Consider the following 21,521-nt stretch of genomic DNA (forward strand, 5'->3'; position numbering starts at 1 on the left):
GTTACGGAGCACAGGCCCTGGATGCGCAGGCTCAGCGGCCATGGCTCACGGGCCCAGCCGCTCTGTGGCATGTGGGATCCTCCCGGACCGGGGCACGAACCCGTGTCCCCTGCATCGGCAAGTGGACTCTCAACCACTGCGCCACCAGGGAAGCCCTGCATGATTCCTTTTATATGACATTCTAGAAAAGGCAAAACTACAAGGGTAGGAGTAGATCAGTGGCTACCAGGATTTGGGAGAGGGGGACAGCATTGAAGACAAAGAGCCTGTAAACAAACATTAGGACGATGGAACAGTTCTATATGGTTCTGTGGTGCTGGCCACATGACAGTATTTCTCAAACCCATAGAACTCTATGTACACCATAGAGAACAAACTGTACTGAATGCAAAGTAAAAAATAGAGAAAGAGAGAGAAAGGTATACCAGGGTGGTGGGAAAATCCAGGATGGAATTCAGAAGGTAACAAGTGAATCTGTATTACAAGCAAATGACATAACTACATTTAAGTGGATGGGGGAAAACAGGAGTGATCCTAAATTTGGACCTTCATACACTTGGAAATAGTATTTTGACACAGAACTGTAAGGCTAATGACAAAAAGAGCTGTATGTAAGTACTATCTGCACTCTACTTGGTAAATGTGTTTCTCACCAAGAAACAGGTTGGCAATTCTAAACTTCTTACATGTATACTCCATGTAAGAACATGTAGTGTGACTTGTGCCTTTTTGTCACATTTTGTTACATGTGACAAAAAGTAAATCTTTGGCAGATGGTGAGAGGCAGGTCTCACACTGTCAGAGAAGGCGGAGAATGAGCCCCGTGGTGCTGATTAGACTTGGGGGCCTCCACGAACTCATGTTTACAGGCACACTTCGTTTTGTTGTGCTTCACAGGTTCTGTGTTTTTTACAAATGGAAGGTTTGTGGCAACCCTGCCTCGAGCAAGTTTATCGGGGCCGTTTTTCCAACAGCATTTGCTCACTTTGCATCTCTGTGTCACATTTTGGTCATTCTCACAATATTTCAAACTTTTTCATTATTATTATATTTGTAACGGTGGTCTGTGATCAGTGATCTTTAATGTTACTAGTGCAACAAGATTTCAGCTTGCTGAAGACTTAGATTACGGTTAGCATTTTTTAGCAGTAAAGTATTTTTAAATTAAGGTATGGACATTTTTAGACATAATGCCATTGTACATTAATAGACTACAGGTTAGTATAAACATAATTTTTATATGCACTGGGAAATCAAAAAATTTGTGTTACTCGCTTTACTGTGGTATTCACTTTTATTGCTGTGATCTGGAACCGAACCCATAATATCTCTGAGGTATCCCTTTATATATATATATATATATATATATATATATATATATATATTGCAGAAAGTGAATACAGAAATATATGTAGATATATGGATACACACGGGTTCAAATGCACCCAGATATTCCTAGCTCTGTCCGCTGGGAGGGCCTAGAAGCAGGGACACACAAGCAGCCAGAAGCATGTCTAGCTCCAAAATGTTGGTTTAAAATGTCACTCTCCAATAAAAGACATTGTGAGATCCTTGGAAAAATGGCTGATTCTAGGATTGGAGCAGGGAAAGTACACAATAAACCCAAGCTCCTCTAAGCGCCCTAAGTAACTGCAATCTTGTGTACGTCACTGAACTCCTTTGGGCCACAGTCGCTTCCTCTCCACCATGGAGAGTTACACTAAATGGTCAGTAAGAGCCAGTCAAATGTGGACCCTCTCTGTGTCTAAGAAAATGAGAGGTCAGCTTTGCCACATATGACATGTCTAACCATTGAGGACAAAAACAGCAAAGAAAAACCCAGGAGAAGAGGCTTTGGAGCTAAATCGTAAGAGTCAAAAAGGACTTACGTGTTCTTGGCTGTTTGGAGTGAATTTGTTCTGTGCTTGATTTTCATCACTTAAAAACTACATCTTTAAATCTTTTCTGCTTAAAATTACCAACTTTTGGAAGCCCATTTCTATGGGATATCTCTGAAGACTTTTTACTCTAATCGTGATGTTTATTAATGTCGATAACTCAGTTGCCTATGTTTTCTCTTTTTCTAAGTGTGAGTCCAAGTTCCAGAAGCAAATACATTCCTCTCTATACGTAAGTAATGTTTCTTAATGTTTTAAAAATTACTAGATTTACATCTAAATTGTAGTTGCTTTCAGCTCACTCATGTTTGTAATTCACTTTTTGAAACAGCTTACGCTTTCTAACAGATTTCTAATGTTTTCCTAGCATGCTGCCTGTCAGGAATTTCATCAAAAATGGGTTAAAGATGTTAATAAGAGAAAGAAAGGGGGAGCAGTATCTTCGGTGTTCCCAAATTGGTTATTTTATGAAATAAAATACCTTGGATGCTACTAATATTGGGTGTTGTCAACAAGAAAGACTTTTACACTTGGTGTGGAAGCTCCAATGTGCTCGCCAAAGCTAAGGGCAGGAAATGCGATCTCTTGCTTTTCTATTTAAATTTGGCTCTCCGTGGGTGGCACAGATGTGCGTCACCACCCTTTGGGGTCTTCTCTGCTTTGTGTTGGAGAAAAAATCTTGTGCTTTAGTCAGCTTGGGCTGCTGTCATAACATAGCACAGACTGGGTGGCTTGTAGACAACAGACGTTTATTTCCCACGGTTCTGGAGGCTGGAAGGTAGGGACGGCCAAGGGGTCACAGACTTGTGTCCACGTACGGTTCAGGGGCAAGGAGCTCGTGGTGTCCCTTTTATAAGAACACTAATGACCCAAGTACCTCCCACCTCCTGACACCATCACCTTTGGATGTTAGGAATTCAACGTATGAATTTTGGGGGGACATAAACATTCAGATCACAGTACCTTGGAACAAAGTAGATCCAAGCAAACAGAGGAATCTGGGCCTTTCATCTCTACCCTCCCCCCTCATTACTCCAGCCTCTCCTACCCCACAGTAGAATTGACTCACCTTCCTACCAGTGGCCCCAGAAGCGCCTACAGGACCCCCTCTCACTGCCGTGGACTAATTGGCCCCGAAGGCACATCGCCAGTTGTCCACAATCCCAGGCACCTGCCCCGTTTCTGTCCCCACAGGAGGCCCCTCAGCTATGGAGACACCCATCTCTGCCTTGCCCCAGCTGCCTCCAAGCTCCAGGGAGGAGTTGGCTCAGGGCTGCAGAAGCAGCTGCTTCTTTGCTCAAAAACACAAACCAGCTGTTGCTCTCACTCTAAAAAAGAGAAAGTCTCCTTACTTTATTTTTTTTAAGGCAAATTGTTCCATCACCGTGGTTAATTTTTTGCATTTTGATCTATTTTGGCAAGATTTCCTTTGCAAGTTAGGATATGTTCATCTATTTTTTCTATGTTTCTTTTCATCCTAACAGTGGTTGCGTGCATTCTACAAATGCTGATGACGTTGACGACCCCTGTGGAGACGTCACATCTCTCGCCAAGCCTCGCAGCTCTGAAATTCTTTATACGAGCTCAAGTTGGTGAGTTCCACTTATGATTATTCCCCTCACTTTATTATTCAGGAGGAAACATGGTCATGGGCTTTGCAATGAATGGAGCAATTAAAAAACGGCCCTGGATAAACAACAAGGTCCTACTGTACAGCACAGGGAACTATATTCAATCTCCCAGGATAAACCATAATGGAAAAGAATCAGAAAAAGAATGTATATGTGTATAACTGAGTCACTTTGCTGTACAGCAGAAATTAACACAACATTGTAAATCAACTCGACTTCCATAAAATTAAAAAAAAAAAAAACAGCCTGATGCTGCTCACGGCTTAAGAGGAAAGATACCTGAAAGATACCTGAAAGAAAGGTACCTGAAAGGACTGTAGTTTCTCACAAAGGAGGTTATAGTTTTGAGCACTGACTAACCTGGGTGCCTACATATATATGCAATATATCTTTACATGCTATGTTTTATGAATATATTATATATATAATATACACAAAAAGTATGTATATATTCACTTTCACCAGTGGAACTACTGAGCCTCAGAAATTACTTCCCTCGGATTCACAGGATACACTACAGGAAGCTGACATTCTGTGTCTTTTTTTTTTTTTTTAATTTTTACTGGAGTATAATTGATTTGCAATGTTGTTAGTTTCAGGTGTACAGCAAAGTGAATCAGTTATACATACACATATATCCACTCTTTTTTAGATTCTTTTCCCATATAGGTCATTACAGAGTACTGAATAGAGTTCCCTGTGCTATACATCAGGTTCTTATTAGTTATCTATTTTATACATAGTAGTGTGTATATGTCAATCCCAATCTCCCAATTTATCCCTCCCCCCCTTACCCCCTGGTAACCATAAGTTTGTTTTCTATGTCTGTGGGTCTATTTCTGTTTTGTAAATAAGTTAATTTCTACCCTCTTTTTGGATTCCACATATAAGTGATATCATATGATATGTCTTTGTCTGACTTACTTCACTTAGTATGATGATATCTAGGTCCATCCATGTTGCTGAAAAGGGCATTATTTCATTCCTTTTTATGGTTGAGTAATATTCCGTGGTATATACGTACCACATCTTCTTCATTATGCCACTGAGCTGCTATACATCATGGCTGTTGCAGGAGGTATCCTGCAAGCCTATAGTGTGAATCACGACAGTATTTTAAATGTTAGCTGCTTTCTATTTTCTTTAAACATCAGTTGTGTCCATGAGACAAAATAGCTAAATTTCACATTGGCTGTCCTTCAGACCTGTTCTACACCCTATAATAATTTTGAATCTTCCTGTGTTATATATTCTGACTCTAATTCTTTTGACTAGTTGGCCAAACTAAAATATGTTTCAAAACTAAATTTGGTTTTAAAATATATTTCTGTAACTTACTGCATTGAAGAATTAAATGAGTTGATCCATTTCAACCAAAAACAAAAAAGAAAGAAAAAAGAGGAGAGAATACATAAAATATTCCATGTACTGTGACAAAGACTTAGCCCTCACGTAGCTTGCAAACCTGCAGGGCCGGTGAGCTCTGCTCACCAGCAATGATAATATAGAGCAGCGTGGAGTGAGTCTCCTGAGCAGTGAGCTTAGTGCTTTTGATCTCAGTTGTACAGAGAGGTCACTTTCACCCACGAGACTTGAAGGCTGTGATGTTTTAGCTGAGTCCTGAGGAACGGTTCGTTGGTTATGATTCTTCCATAATTTCTGCAAGGAAATTATTGCTATTAAACGTGGCAATTCTAAAAAATTTTCAAGAAAGAATATGAGGATAAACCCAACTGAAAATATCCTACTGGCATAAAATTTTATTTCTCCTTTGAAATGTACATCTGAATTTTGGAATGTTTTATGAAACATTCTTGCTAAAGAATAAAATGTATTCTTCTGGGTCATTCTTCAAGGATAGTAAAGAGCAGTCTGGCAGCATTTTAAAAATTTGATGTAGAACATACCATTCAACTTAAGTAAATTTGGGAGCAGGCCATTCTACCTCATCTTGCTGTTAATTAGTGTTTTTAAGGAAAGGAAATTGAATGGATTATGTAAAAGAATTGGACATTAACTGTACGTCCCCAAATTGGCCACTAGAGGGCCTCCGAGGTTGCAAAGTTTCTTCTTTGGATGAGGTTTCATCTTTTTTAACAGAATCTTAACCTTTTAACACAAAGAAAGGTTTTCCATTTTTATTATGAGGTATTGATACAAAATGTATAGTGTCATATGTAACATATAAAGCAAAATAACAAGGAAATGCCTGTGCATCCCGGGCCTAGCTAAGGACATAGTACTGTATCTTTTAAGCCACCTGTATATTCCTCCCAACCTCATCTCCTTGGTCTCCTTCCCCAACCCAGAAGTCATCACATCAGACTTTGTGCTTATCCTTTGCTTGCTTTGCTTGATAGTTTGAATACATATACTTGAATCTCTAAACAAAATGTTATGTCCTTTCCACAGTACCACACTGAGCAAAGTACAGAAGAATGCATGCAACATGACATCATTTGCATAAGGTCCAAAACCCAGAAACACGTCAACTTACTTTGTGCCCAGTAGAGTTCCATCCTATTCAAAAGCAAATATGACTCTTCCTTTGTTTCCTCATCTTAAACTTTCTTAAAGGGAAATACGTTTATGAGATCATCTTTAAGGTTCTCATAACCTGTGACAATTAGGACAGGAGCTGTACTTGCCCCGACTCCTTCAGTGGAAGCCGCATTGCAGACAGAGTCAAGGCTACTGCCTCTTGGGTTCAGGTGGTTGGAATCACCAATTTCCCCAAAGGGTAAATGTTTTCAAATTTTCCTCATTCGTTGATTTTGTATTCTGGCCACCATCTCATTTGACATGCCCAATGTATTGGTGGTGATTATACTAATAGTTTTTTTTTTGGTTTTTTTTGTTTGTTTTTTTTCTTGCGGTACACGGGCCTCTCACTGTTGTGGCCTCTCCCATTGCGGAGCACAGGCTCCGGATGCGCAGGCTCAGCGGTCATGGCTCACGGGCCCAGCCGCTCCGCGGCATGTGGGATCTTCCCGGACCGGGGCACGAACCCGTGTCCCCTGCATCGGCAGGCAGACTCTCAACCACTGCGCCACCAGGGAAGCCCTATACTAATAGTTTTAAAAATAACTTTTAAAGTTGTAGAACTGAATCTGATCATTATAGAAAAAAGTACAGGAAAAATTAATAACAATAAAAATATAACTAAACTTTTACACAGAAACATAGGCATTGTTAATATTTTGACATATTTCCATCTGTCATCCTGAATCTTGTATCTGTATATTTATATAGCTATGATCATACTACATATATAATTTTTACTACCTTAACATTGCAACATCATCATGGGTACATGTTATTATGAACTCATCATGATTTTTTATTGGTGTAGATGTACTGTCATTGACTAGTTCACTTAGGTTACATATGTAAATTCTTTCCATTTTTTGCTATGATAAATAATGCTGTCAAACACTCTTTAAGTGAATCTTCTTCTAATTTGGAGTTATTTACTTAAGGGAGACTCCTTGAAATGGACTATGAGGTCAAAATATATAAACATTTTTAAGCATGTTACAAAATCCTTTCCTGGAAGTATTGTAAAAATTTACAGTGGAACCAGAGTGTCTGTGCAATGTGTAGGCACACACACCTTCAATGCTGGCCTTAAAGCTCACCAAATAGCATATTCTTTTCCTTCCAAATGTGTTTATTATAAAAACCATTCAAATATGTTTGTCAAAAGTGGAATACCTCTTTCATTTTCAGGGCCAGTGTTGAAAAGTGATACATGTTTTAGACTTTACCGCCAAACGTGCATGAATTTCTGCCTGTAGGAAGCTGCATGTCGCTGTGTGTGCATGCGAGTGTGGGGCGGTGTTGGGTTGACAGGTGCAATGGACATTTTCCCAGGCTCTATGCAGGGCTTTGAAAATCTTTTTTAATGGCTGCGTCATATTCCACTACAAGCTATATCATAGTTTACGTAGGCCAAGTAGTTACTAAAATCTCTCCTTTTGTTAAAAAAATACAGCAGTAAACATCCTCCACATATATCTTTGCACAGTTTTATGCATCCATTTCTATAGAACAAATCCTTAAGAGCAGAATTGTTGCATGAGTTTTCTCATTAAAATTAATAAAATAGTTTCTGATTTGGTAGTGATGGGCCAGTTATTAAAAGATATTTAGTTAAGGAACTCAAGACATTAATTCAGTTTCCACTGAGGTTCCTAACTTCTAACTTGGGCCTAGTTTAGGAGCTAGAATCCATGATATCCATTGGCTTCAACAGTTCTTGAAGCTCAGGCACTGAGTAGAAATTACACACACACACAAAAAAGGTAAAAAGTCCATCCTCACTCATAATCTGTGTCAAGCAAACAAGGTAAGACTAACGTAGGGACCCCCCCATTTTTTTCCCAATCTGTTTTTTCATCCTACTCTTAAATACTAGAGCCATATTCTTTGCAAGAGCTTATTATAAAATGAGATGGAAGAGAAGTTTGTTTTCAGTTAGTAATTATTTTGTGGCCCACATTGTTTGAAAATGCCTAGCATTCAGGAGTCATCAGTGCAAAGAGCCTGACTAGAGAATGATGTGTAACAGCAGATCTGTGCAGACTCGGGATCCAAAAGCATGGAACCTTGCCCTTTCCTAAGGAAAGGGAGAGTGTTTTTCTTTTGCCATGGACCACGTGGGCGCTCACGTATGTGCATCTCAGCTGGTCCAGCCCCTCCCTTTACCAACGAGGAGGACGCTGGGGCTTGAGCAGGAGAGAGGCACGTCCAGGTGACAGAGCGGAGGCTGCGCCCTCCAACCCCATACCCGGTGCTTTCCAGACACTGTTTGCCGTTTGGTTTCCCAAACCAGCCTGGTGCCTCCACCGCTCTGTCTTCCACTAAATCATAATCTTTTATTTCAGGACTTCACCCAGTTTCGTATTCACTGTGCCTTTACCTCTGTCGTCTCTCTGATGAAGCATTTGCAAATCATGAGTAATTGTCCAAAGTGACCTCCAGGCACCCCTGGGCCAAGGTCTAAGATGGAAGAAGGGGCCGCCCTGCCCCTGTCCCGGGTGCACTGCACCTTTAACAAAATCTGACCACAAGGCAGGTTCAAGACGGGCTATGAATAGCAGTTCCTTACACTAGCCCACACTTCTGCCTTTTCTGAGAACTTTCACATCGACTCTCTCATTTGTTTTTCAAAGCAGTGTGATGAAGCCAGAGGTGCGGGAATAGGTTCTCTCCCCACTTTACAGATGGGGAGGTTGAAGCAGAGTAAATTATGTAAGAGCCCCAGGTACTCATTCCATGAGCGCTCAGTCCCCAGGGCAGCCTCTGGCCAGTGAGCGCTTCCTGGGCGTCAGCCCTGCTCTGATGGGGCTGTCGGCTCCTTTCCGTGTCCCCTCCCGGATGCCAGAGGGGAAGGTTCCCTGAGAACAGAGGGAGAAGCACATCCTCTAGAGCATGGTGACGGTAGGAGTGACACTAATTCCTGAGCAGGTCCTGGGGATCTTACCACATCTTACCACATTCAGGGAGGCACAGCCCAGTGGCCAGCATGACTCTGGTCTTATCTAGATTTCTCACAGAACGGTCAGCAAAACCAATCCCAGTTCCCAGGCCCTCCTTCCCCTCAGCCTTCCCAGGCCCGCCAGCTTCTCTGGCCACACGTGCACTGGGCCAGCACTTGGCCCAGCTAACCCGGCCCCCCGCCCCCTGCAAGGGAGCTGCACATCCCCCCACCCCTGACTTGGGCAGAGGTGGTTCAGAAAGCTCCCATCCTGTGTCCAGGAGCACAGGGCTGGCGGGGGCAGCCCTGAAGGCCGATGCCAGCCCTGGGGCAGTCTGAGCCCGCGCCTCCCTCTGCGTCCCTCTCACACCCTCTGGCTCTTACTCTGCATCAGCGATCTTTGCCCCACCTGGATTCTGTAAACCTCTAGTCGTGCATTTAACAACTTTACTGCTTAACGTGAAAGCTGTCAGGCGTCAGGCCTGTTTGAGTTCTTCTCGATCTGTACTTGACACAGAATAGCTCTCGATGAACGAGGGCCCACGTGGCTTGAATGTGCACTACACCCACACCCTGAGTGACGCTGGCCACCCTGACCCAGCACAGCTCTCCCGGCACGGCTGGCAGTCTGGGTGTCAGGGCCTTCTGGGTCGGGTCAGTCCCGCCACCTGCCAGCTCGGTTGTCTCCGGGCACATGACTTAGACTCTTTCTGAGGCCCCAGTGCCTGCATCTATGAAATGGGCATGATACCAGGACCAGCGACCCAGAGTGTTGGGAGATTAAACCAGTCAACTCACGTTAAGTGTCACAAAGGGCGCACACTCAGTGAGGATTCGTCAGGCCTGTGGTACAGAGAGAGAACGTGTGCGCACTGGAATTTTAATCCACGTATGCATGACCTATAGTCTACATATAACATGGTTTTCTCCATGTTTTCCTTATGTTCTATTTAGCTTTTCATTACACACCATCTGGGCTCCCTCGTTCTAACTGATTTACTGAAGTTCCTTTTATTTCTCAAGTTATTTAATTTCTATTTTATTATGCTTTACTGAGCAAAACCAATTAGCTGTAAACTTAGGCAACAATTTATTCAAATTTACCCATTAGTGAACCAACTCTAGGCTTATTGTGGGAATTGGGCACCAAAGAAGGTGTCCAAAAGACTATGGAGCAAAGGCAAACATGAAGACTTCACTTATCTTTAAATGGTTTCCTGTTTCTCTCGCTTTCCTTAAATGGGGGAGTGGGTTTGAACGTACAATTGCTCTGGAAATTCTCTTAGAGCCTGTACATTTCCGTGTCTCTAATATCTCTGTTTCTTCCATCTGAAAAATCGTGTCACCCATCAGCCGCAGGTCTGAGTGTCCCCCAGAGACTATTCTCCTCTTGTATAAGGTCAACATGTTGCACTGAAGACGGAAAAAAGTCCCCCTGTGATGTCCCTGCCAAAGGGTTAAATGGAATAGATTTTAGAAGCAGCGTGGGTGAGGACTTTCGTTTTCAAATATGTGACAGTTTATTATGCAACTGAATTCATTTCTCAGGCCTAAGTAGCTTATCTTTAATTCAGTCCACTCGTGCATGGGTGTTATTTTTAGATATGATGTAATATAATATCATTATTATAACGTAATGTATAATACCGTTTAACATCAATAACCTGAATGCCACAAGGCACATATAGTGGGGTGATGTTTTATATCAAGCCCTTCTTGTGATTGACACATCACTTGCTTCCACCTTTGACTTCTTAACTGCTCTGATGGAAGGTTATGACTTCAGAAGCATTTTCATTCTGCAGGTGTTTTAGGGGCAGTGGAAAAAACCTCTCGCGCAGAGGAAGGGGATTTCCTTTGTAACATGCATGGAAGCTTTAATGAATGTTTGGGGAGAGACACAACACATGAATGATTTTGCCCCATTTTTTTGTTACCTCTGTGACATACAGCTGCAATTCTTTAAGAAAATTCCGGGAAAACCTGAAGGGCCCTGCCTAGAATTGGACAGCAGTGGTTTACTCACCCAGGTCCCTGCAACAAGCCTGAAACAGAGACTTCCAAACCTGGCTACCCATGGGAGTTTTCTGGAGAGATTAAAAACCCCAATTCCCAGGTTACACAGCTTGCCAATTAAATCAGAATGTCTGGGGGTAGGAGTAAGGCATCAGTACCTTTTAAAAATCCCCATGAGTCGTCAGGGCGCAGCAGCGTTTGGAAACCACTGTCTGTCTTCACCTCTCTCAGGCTGCCTGTCCTGGACGAACTGCATTCCTCGCCTGCCAGGCCCCTATTTTGTACAGTTCTTATTTCTTTAAAATCTTACATGCTCGATTAATTGAGCATCTACTAAGTGCTAAAGACTTGCCAGTTGCTTTCACCTTCACTGAATCCCTTTGACCCCCAGGGCGCTGGGAGGCCACGTGCACCCTCAGGCTGCAGCTGGCCGAGACAAGGGCAGGGCAGGCCTGGCTCCCTGATATTCCTGGCCCCACAAGATCCATCAGCTTGCACTGCTTACCCTGCTGTTGCCCTTGATGTGCTTGCCCTTCACTCTGTCTGCATCGGGGTCCCCTGCTTTATTGCCTGCAAGCCAGCAAGTCGTAGACTGATGCGCTTGGAAGAGACACAGGACTTTACAAGTGCAATTCCTACCTGATACGTCATTTCCCGTAACGTGCTGATGCCAGGGGCACGTCATCAGTGCCCAGAAGGACACCAGAGGACGTGCCTGCCCACAGACACAAGTAGAATCTGGCCTCCCTCCTGCCCATGCCCTTGAGCTTGGTACTGTCGCCCCTCTCGTAGCTGAGGCCCAGATCTGAGCCCCCGGCCCTGAGCCCACCCCGTTCATTGCCCCGCCCTCCACTGTCTGCCCGTCCCTGGCTGTACGCCGCACCCTCCCTGAAGCTCCATATTTTGGAAATTCCTCCTGCGGTCAGTGCTGATTGGAGGTTTCCTTGTCTTATTGGTTGTGTGGAAAGCATGAGACGAAACCAGGAGACCCTCGGAGGAGCCGTCCCTCTGCCTTCCATGGGGGCTCGGTCCTCGCTGCTCTTCGCCTTGCGTCTGGGCCTCCGTCGAGGATAAGGACCCTCGCCAGAGGAATGTCACGCTCCCGAGGAGGGGCCCTGGAGTGGCCGCGGCAAGCTGAGCCCTGGCGCTCTCCTGGCCATGGCAGCAAGAGGACCCTGAGAGCTGAACTTCACAGCGATGGGTGTTATTGGAGGGAACCTTGTGATTTGCAGAGAGCGTGTGCTTGCTCTTTGAAAATAGTCTCAACCTCACGTTTCCTCGCACCTGAGGGTGAGGCTGCATATCTTAAGCGGCTCTGGGACTGGGCCCACCTCTTCCTCAGGAAATAATCCATGGAAAGGGTTTTATACGCTGTAAAAATGGCAAAAACAATACTTATTATTCACACTTCTCTGAATTACCCACTAAAGTATTTCTTTTGGAAGTTTGCTTGCCGTTCTAGAGAGGGATTTTATACCCACACTGAAAAACCCTGCCAGACCTTCTTGTGTTGTTCTTTTACTCTCTCTCTCTCTGGAGGGGAAAAGGACCAGGGAAGCAGAGGAGTAAGTGGAATTGAGTTAAATTTGTGCAATTTCAGGAAATTATATGAAATCAGTACTTTAACGGTGACAAGACATAAATATTATTTAAAAATCACAGTTGTGGGCTTCCCTGGTGGCGCAGTGGTTGAGAGTCCGCCTGCCGATGCAGGGGACACGGGTTCGTGCCCCGGTCCAGGAAGATCCCACATGCTGCGGAGCGGCTGGGCCCATGAGCCATGGCCGCTGAGCCTGTGCGTCCGGAGCCTGTGCTCCGCAACGGGAGAGGCCACAGCAGTGAGAGGCCCGCGTATCAAAAACAAAAAACAAAAAAACAAAATCACAGTTGTGACTGATATTGGAGTTGGTGTCACAGAGCTCCGTGTGGGACCCAGGTCCACTCTTTGGTAAGGAAAGCCTGTCCTCCTTCATTAGAAAACAGAGCTCAGCTGTGAATCATGTATGTAAAACACATGCAAATTGAAACAGTAGAAAAACATGGACCTGAAGTAAGTTTCTTTAGTCCTAGAGCAGGGCTGTCATCTGCACATCTCTGGCCCCTGCCTGCACGCTTTCCTGTCTGGCAGCCAGATTTCCAGCCCTGACGTGGGACAAAACCTTTAGACTGCGTCCTCCTTTGTGTTTTCATAGTTGGGTGCTGGTGACCGTGACTATTTCACAGATGGTTATTTTCCTTTCCTTTCTTGCCCTCTTTCCTTTAGCTCTGCAAATATTCCAGGATACGCTGGTAAGGTTCATTTCACAGCCACCCATCCAGCAAATTCTCGTCGTCCATCAACGACCCCCTCGCCCGATCCAGGAGTGCACCAGTAAGTACGAGTCCTATTACTCAGTGCGCTCAGATACGCGGTGGGGAGGTGTCCTAATGATGATTAGCCCATTAAAGAGCCATTCAGTACTGAGAGTACATTTACGTTGTTTAAAAAATAGGGTGTCGAGTCCAAAAGACAGAAGAGTCCATTCCCCACTGTTGCTGCTCAAAGGAGCATATTAAGGTGTTTAATGCATCTTAGGTGGATGGCATCTTTGCCTCTTGGGCTCAGCTCTGCATACACATCACCCTTCTGCATGATCCTCAGAACGTGCATGGAACACACTGCACGGGACACGTATTCACTTCTTGTGAATAGCCACCTTACCTTTCACGAAAGACAACATTCGGTTGAAAGCCATATATATTTTTAAACGCTGTTTTGCAAATTGAAAACAGGAGACATCTGATGGGAGTTTAGCGCAGACCCTGTGTGTTGAAGCTGCCAGTGAGAAGCAACGCATTATTGCTCCTTACACCTCAAATCTGAAAGCGTCTTATGGACGTCCTGGCCTTGCAAATAAGATAACACAGCTCTGAAGATGCAAATGCGGGGTCCAGAGGCTGGCCCCGTGCCAGTAAATACGCTCTCGTGGTGGGTCGGTGGGTGTGCATCTGGGAGGGGGACCAATGCAGCCCCCCGCCTCCATTGGTGCCTTTTCTCCTTTTTGGTGGAGAATCCACTCATTCCTGAAACATTCTTTGAGCACCCACCCTGGGCCAGGCACTGCTGAAGGCTCTGTGCTCACCGGGTTGAGCGGGAAAGCTCCAGGCTCTCAGGAACCTACGTTCTGGCGTGAAAGACAGAAGCAAAGAGGCATACAAGTATCTGAAGACATGAATTAAAACGATTTTGGACAGAGACACATGCTATGCAGAAGAAAAGGCAGGGTGACGTCGGAGAGAGAGCCTGGGCAGGGACCCAGGAAGCTGGGCGGTCAGGGGGGCTGGTGGGTGCTGACCTGCAGGCAGAGTCCGAGCTCCTGCCCTGATGGGCTTCCTGATCATCCCGAGAGGCAGGACGTGGCGGGGCCTCGTGGACCTCGGCCCGCAGTTCATACATCAGTTCACTAGTCATACACTCGTGTGCGTGTGGTTCATTCAACAAATGTTGTGTCAACAAATGTTTACAGTGCCAGGAATTCACAAGAGTTAGACCCAGTTTGCAAGGAGCTCCCAGTCTAGCGGTGAGCGAGGGATAAACAGTTACCCTGGAGGATGCCCAGTGTCTTCATAGTGACAGTCACTTAACAGCTGAGGGCTTCTGGGACACTGCCCTGTAAGGACTGACTGGTCTCATCAGCCCTGTGACCCTGTGAGGAAGGTCTCTTGTCTTCCCATTTGACAGGTAAGGAAACTGAGGTTCCAGGCCAGCAGGGCATCTGTGTGGGTGCAGCGAAGACTTCACGAAAGGAGGAGGTGGTCCACGCCGTGATTCTCGGGGCAGTGGGCTTCGTCTCACAGATACTCGAGGGCAGGCCTCTGCCTGCCCCAGGCAGCCCTCATCGCGCAGCCGTGGGGTCTTAGGGAGGCAGCTCTCAGGTCACCGCCGGCCGCGGTGTGAGCTGTGTGTAGAGAGCCGCGTGGTAAGGGCAGTGACCACAAGGTGACGGGGCGCATCGTCAACTGAGCTTAGCTCGGACAGTTTGCCAACTGGCCGGCCTCTCTGGGCCACCCGGTGGGAAACATTTTAAAGAGGGTCATTGGCTTTCTAGGCTGGTGTTTTGCATTCAGTCCATTTTCTCTCAAGACACATTGTCAAACGTCACACAAATTCCAAAGGAAGGGCTGGTAGAAATTTAGACACAGTGTTTTACTTCCTCTGAAGGACCTAAAGAAACAGCGTGAAAATTAAATGCATTCTTATATCTGTCGTTTAGACTTATTGCCCAGAAAAGCCAGGGTAACGCCCTGAGTCTGGGCAATTCACGATCGAGGAGAGAGCAAACTCAAGGATACTTTTTCTGGCAAATGCAGCCGGTTCTCACCCGTCGCCGTTTCTGTCCACAGCCCATCTTCTCACCCCAAATCTCTCAGACCTCGTCCCCGACAGCCTTGTGGTCTGGCGTTTTTCTGCCGCCATGTGAGCTAGCGGTCCAAAGTCCCTAATATATTTCAGAGGAATCTTTATTCCTACGTGGGAAACTAGCCTCCACCGTTACTACTTCTGTTCCTACTGTGGTCACTGTTGCTACCTGAGAAAAGAGGCTGAGTCTTTAGGCCATTTGGGGTAATGGCCACAGCGGCAGATTCAGGCTGGTTGCTGACCCCTGGCAGCCCCGCACTCACCCCGCACATACTGCACACACAGATGTCACCTGCTGTCCCAGAGTGGGGCCCAAGGACCCGTGGAGCTGTCTTCTCTGGGGTTCTCATTCTCAGGGTGCACACCGGCTCTGGAAACACAGACAGTGTCACCCACTATGTGACACGAAATGACAGACTCGTGTTGGGCTGGGAGCCCAGATCACCCCTGCGTCCCCCCAGACAAGGGCTCCTGACGTGGCAGCGGGGCTCTGCAGTGAGAAGGCACAGGGAGGCGCGTAGATTTTTAACAGAACTCTGCTGACACAGGCCGGCGGCCTGCAGCAGGGCGGCCAGTGGTCTGCACCTGTCCTGGCCCCTGTGATCAGAAAAAGTCAGGTCTTTGAGGTTCTCTGTGGTGAAGTAGTGCCTCTGCTCTTTTGTGACACTACACTTAATGTGTTTTTGTTGTTTTCTCTTCGCTAAAAGCTTCCAGCAGCCATGAGAGTCTGAGTCTCTGTCTGTTGAGTATCACGAGCCCTTAGTGAGCTGACAGCCTCCAGGCGCTCTTTGTTTCTCCCGCTGTTCCTGAGAAGCCGCCTGCCCAGGGCCTGCCCTGGCGGCTTCCCCTCGCGGCTCTCCTTCCGTGGAAAGCTGGCTCCACCCCGTGGTGGCAGCAGCCCTCCACCTTCCCCCTCAGAGGGCCGCTCTGCCGCTCCCCAGGCCCCCCGGCTACCTGCTCCGGTGGACCACCACCCCCGTGTCCTCCTCCCACTTCAGAATCGCTACTCCCACCACTACTCCTGTTTCCTTTCCTCCCGGAAAGACAACCTCCCACTTGCCTCAAAGGTTCTTCCTTCCCTGTGAGTTCCAGCTCCCCTTCAGCCCTGTTCCCTCGCTGCTGGCTGGCCAGGCCCAGGGCCTCCCTACATCAGACCTTCCCCTCGAGCAGCCAGCCTGCCCTCCCTCGCAGCTCCACGCCCCCCGCCAGCCCTCTCCCTCCTCCAGCTCATGGCTCTCCTCTCGCAGTCACATGAAGAGCTCCCACAGGACAACCGGGGGAAGGACTGAGGGCCCCTCTTCCTGCCCAGGGCAAGAATGGCACACTTGTGGTGGAGTTTGTGGCCGATGGGCCGCAGTGGTGGTTGAGTGGGGTTGAGTGGCTTAGGCCTTGAATGTCAATGCCAAGGGAGGGAGGGCCGTGCGGTCCCCATAACACATGCTGAGGGTGGTGTGCAGGACACCAGCAGTGCCCTAGGATGGGTACTGTTGAGAGGAGATGCAAAGGAGCAGGGAAGGGATTATGGGACAGGGGTTCAAGGCGGGGAGACGGGGTGCAGGAGATGGGTCAGAGGGATTCTGTGAGTCTCCAGGTCTGAAGGTAGGGCGTCCACTCCTGTTTCCATCACAGCTCAGTGTTTCCTGTGCATCCCTCACACCAGAATTCAACCTTCACAGAAGCAGGAGTTTTCATTTCAACAGCATTTTTTCACAACATCAGAAAAAACTATTGTTACTTCATGATAATCGCAGCATAAAAACAGCGTGCTTGAGATTCATCTGCCGTGTCCTCTATAACTTCGGCCCCATATGAGCATCGCGGTGTGTGTGTGATTCAAGTAGCAGCAGATTCATGGGAGAATCGCTACAGGCTGTGTGCAGTTGCTCAAGAGAGATGGCGTGACCCAGGTCCATGCTGAGGTGGACACCTCTGGACACAACAGGTGTTTGGAAAGCGTCATTTACATGCATAGTATTCTACATTTTCACGGTTATTTCCTTTCTTGTAATTCTCAGCAGAAACTTGGTAGGGCATCATTTCCATTGGAGAGACGAGCAGACTAAGGTGTGGGTTGAGAGTATCATGAGGGAGCCACCAGGTTACCCCACCTGCAGGGTGAAGCCAGCGTTCAGCCCCGCACGGGGCCCCTCCAGCCTCTGCCCTTGTCTCCCTCTCCCCCTCCCAGCCCCGCCCGCATGCTCCATGCCCTCCCATCTTCCTGTCTCCCTGAACTCTGACCTTTGCACCAGCTGGCCTTTACTGTGACCCTCCTGATTCCTCCCTGACATAGACAGTGGGTGGATGTCCTTCCCCAACCCCGAAAGGTGACCTTGCCTCTGGGTGCCCTCACACCCTGAGCCCACCCCCACGGAGGCTTTGTGTGGTAGCCCTGGGTTATTCAGCTGCCTCTCTGCAGCCTCACCTCCTTTGTCTGTGTTTTCTGTATTCTTAGCACCTACTGTAATTCTAGGCACAAAGTAGATTTTCAGTCAATGAAACTGATGGCAATAGAATGCATAGAATGCAATCAATGAACTGAATGCAAATAAATGAAATAAAGGAAACAATACACACAAGGACTAACCATTTTCTTTCTGTTCTGTGCTCCTCCTCTCTCTCTCCCTGCCCCCCCACACCCCGACGTGTGTATCATTAGTTGGAGGATAGATGAGGTTATATGCTTTTATTTTATTTTATGTGTCTTTTTTCCCCTCCATTCTCTTACAGCATCTTACGGAGAGAAACGGCAGTTGACCTCTTCCGTCACCAGGGGCCACTATCTAGAATGGTCACAACTGTGAAACCCTACAACCCCTTCAATAAGAAGGAAAAGGAAACTGTAGGCTACTGAAAGGGACCTGCCCTGAGTGACACCTGAGCCTTGGGGAGGCGCCATGCACAGTACAATGGGGAAATAAAAGAAATCAGATAAAGCACGTTCCCAGTGTGTCTGTACAAGTTGGACAAGGTTTGGTGGTGCCACCGTTCCAGGATGGCAGCCAAGGTCTTCTGGAAGCCCCCAGCCGCAGAGGTGTTATTTTAGAATATTCCTCTTTAGAGTGGGAACGCCAGGCTACCTAGAGGTCTGGGGTTCATGTGGGGAATTCTAACTGTGGAGCCTAGATCCCAGATTCTATGATCACAGATTATCCAGTCCAAGGCCCGTATGCTGTCGATGAGAAAACTGAATATGAAGAGAAAAAGGGGCATTCTTTTCACACAGAGTGTATCGCATGGGGACAGCGCCTGTGATACAGAAGACAGAAGCCGGCCTTCGCCTGGCTCTAGTGTTTCTCTTCCTGAGAGACAAGAGCACCCCAGCCTCCATGAGGGTCTGAGGCAGGAATGCCCACACATAACCACATTAGGGTCAGCGTGTGGCCTGGCTGGGCCGTGACCAAGTGGAGCTCCAGCTCCAGAACCTCTCAGGCATGGATGTGGGCTGTGTGGGATCCCTCCATCCTCCCACACGTGGTTATATTTGTATCCACACGTCTGTAGATCCCATTAGCTTGCATAAACCTTAGCACATTTTTTTTTCTTTTTTTGCGGTACATGGGCCTCTCACTGCTGTGGCCTCTCCCATTGCGGAGCACAGGCTCCAGACGCGCAGGCTCAGCGGCCGTGGCTCACAGGTCCAGCCGCTCCGCGGCATGTGGGATCTTCCTGGACTGGGGCACGAACCCGCGTCCCCTGAATTGGCAGGCGGACTCTCAACCACTGCGCCACCAGGGAAGCCCAATCTTAGCACTTTTGATCCACAACCCCACAGCAGGCATTTTTCAAATCTCTTGCTATTTTATGAATAAGCAGACTGAGACTAGGAGAAGGGAAATACTGATCGAAGGTCACACGCTCATAATTAGCAGAATTAGAACTAGAACCCAGGCTTTCCGGATTTAGAACCTTGGCCACTCCATTTCTCAGCACACCGAATAACCTTCCCTGAGTTATTAAAAAACAAACAAACAGAGACAGAATGACTTCTCCTTCTCCCAAGAGATTCAGAATGAGCTAGGGATCCCACAGAACTCCAAACAGATGTGTAAATCACCTGGGGTAGTTTGGCCCTGCTTTCCCATCGGAAGGGCAAAATCACCTGTTTTGGCTTGGGAATCATCTGTTGCCTGAGCTGACACCTCTACAGACCTAGACGCTGACTGCAGACCCTCCCTGCCCACTGCTCTTCTGCCAGGATGCACAGGAAGGCAGGCGTCCACCCTCCATCCATCCTGTGGAGCTGACTTGCCTTCACAGAAAAGGAATGGCTTCACCTGAACCCGGACGTGCAGTGTAATTATTTTCAGAAAGAGCAATTCTATCAAAAAATCGGACTAAAACAAAAATCTTCATCTCTGCAAGATTCTCACCCAAACACAGATGGGAAGGATGAGCCCTGTCCAGGGGGTAGATGAATTCAGAGACCTGAGATCACAGTTGCGGTAAACATCCCCGGCAGGTCACTTCGTCAGGAGGAGTTGTTGCTCCAAGTCCGAGGCGCCTGTTTATCATTCTGGGCCTTACTATGGCGGGGCACCAGCAGCACCCGATCCTAACACCCTGCAGCCTGTGATAACTGTTTCCATCCTCCACGGTGCAGGTCCCTGGGCACCCATCAGAGCACTGAGCACCTCCAAAGCTGCTTCTAGAAGGTGGCTGGCTTGGTCCGCAGCATCCCTGGACCACATCCAGAAAAGAGATGGCAGCTCTTCACTTTCACAACAACTGGCTCAGACTTTTCACCTGTGAAGCTCAAATGCAAACCCCGCTCACCACAGATCCAGAGTCCAAGGCCAACATAGCAACACCCATGTCCGTGGCCCTTACCTCCAAGTGCAAGTTGTATGACTTGGACTTCCATGGTCAGCAGTTCAACTGAAAACCATAAAAATCAAGGAAGATAGCTTCAGGGATTTGCATCTGCTCTCCAGGTTCTGAATTCTGGTCTTGGATTACTCTGACACTTGCCCGCCGCTGCTGTCCCCAAGCCCAGTCTTCCCTACAGAGTTACCGCCTCAGCTTTCATTTATCACCAGGGATGACGCAGACACAGAGAACCTCTGCAGCTTTTGTAAAACATAGGTGGAAGAGAGTGTCGGAAATTATTAAAGAGTTCACTTGGAAGAGAAAATGCACACGAATGAGCTTATTCTAGCAGATAAATATATTGCAACGTAATATTGTAAAAACGTTACACAAGTGTAACACTATGAAAAATATGACAGTCATGGGAGAGCAGAAGAGAGAATCTAGAAATGGACAGATAAAGAAATCATTTTAAACCCCTGAGCCCAGGACAGATTTTTTTCAATAGATGATATAGTGACAACTATTTGGAAACAAAACAGAAAGGAAGATCCAGGTCTCACCATAGAACAAAAGAAAACTGCTCCTGGAATACAGCTTTAAATGGATAATTTACAACCTTTGACAGGTGACCTCGAAATACGGAACTGGTTTATAACATGTGGATAATGGAAAATATCTTCCAAAGAGGCCGCTGAAGCCAGAAATCATGAAGAAAAAAATAAACTTTTAATATTAAAAAATACCGCCAAAAAATTTTAAGACAAACCTGTTGGGAAAATACGTCAGACAGAAGATTCATATCCTCATTCTAAAAGCAGCCAATGATAAAAATATATATATTATACCAATAGAAATAAGACAAGAGATATTAACAAATACATTCAAAGCAAGAAATATAAGTGGCCAATAAATAAATGTTGGAGTATTAGAGAAATAACAGTAGTATTTCTCTTTTCATGGTCGGTGCTCGTGGGAAGAGATCCGTACCTTTACCTTCCACTAGTCGGTCTTGACATCGCTAACACCTTTCCAGAGGGCATTTGGCAAAATGTTTCAAGAGCTTTTCCAAGTGGCATAAGTTCAGACTTAGCAATTTCACTTTTAGGATTTTGTCAAGCAAATAATTTCACCAGTGAGCAAATATGTTTTACAAAGGAGTTGAAGGTACAGCATTTCATGACTGAGAAATTAGAAACAACTCAATGCTCAACAAGAGAAAATTTAATAAACTGCTGTCCATGAATATACCAAAATACAATACATGCATTAAAAGATGATGGGGCTCTCTA

General features: G+C 46.4%; 1 protein-coding gene across 1 annotated transcript in view; it reads left to right on the plus strand.

The window, feature by feature from the left end:
• The window catches only part of SPMIP7 (sperm microtubule inner protein 7), a 56,891-nt gene extending 38,617 nt beyond the window's left edge, over positions 1 to 18,274 (plus strand). The window contains exons 6-9 of the mRNA XM_060019770.1: positions 2,089 to 2,130; positions 3,383 to 3,490; positions 13,288 to 13,395; positions 18,151 to 18,274. Of these exons, the coding sequence (XP_059875753.1) occupies positions 2,089 to 2,130; positions 3,383 to 3,490; positions 13,288 to 13,395; positions 18,151 to 18,274 (382 nt within the window). The remainder of the gene's footprint in view (positions 1 to 2,088; positions 2,131 to 3,382; positions 3,491 to 13,287; positions 13,396 to 18,150) is intronic.
• The last annotated feature ends 3,247 nt before the right edge of the window (positions 18,275 to 21,521 follow it).

This window comes from Delphinus delphis, chromosome 9, assembly GCF_949987515.2.
Source record: "Delphinus delphis chromosome 9, mDelDel1.2, whole genome shotgun sequence".
Classification (NCBI taxonomy): Eukaryota; Metazoa; Chordata; class Mammalia; order Artiodactyla; family Delphinidae; genus Delphinus; species Delphinus delphis.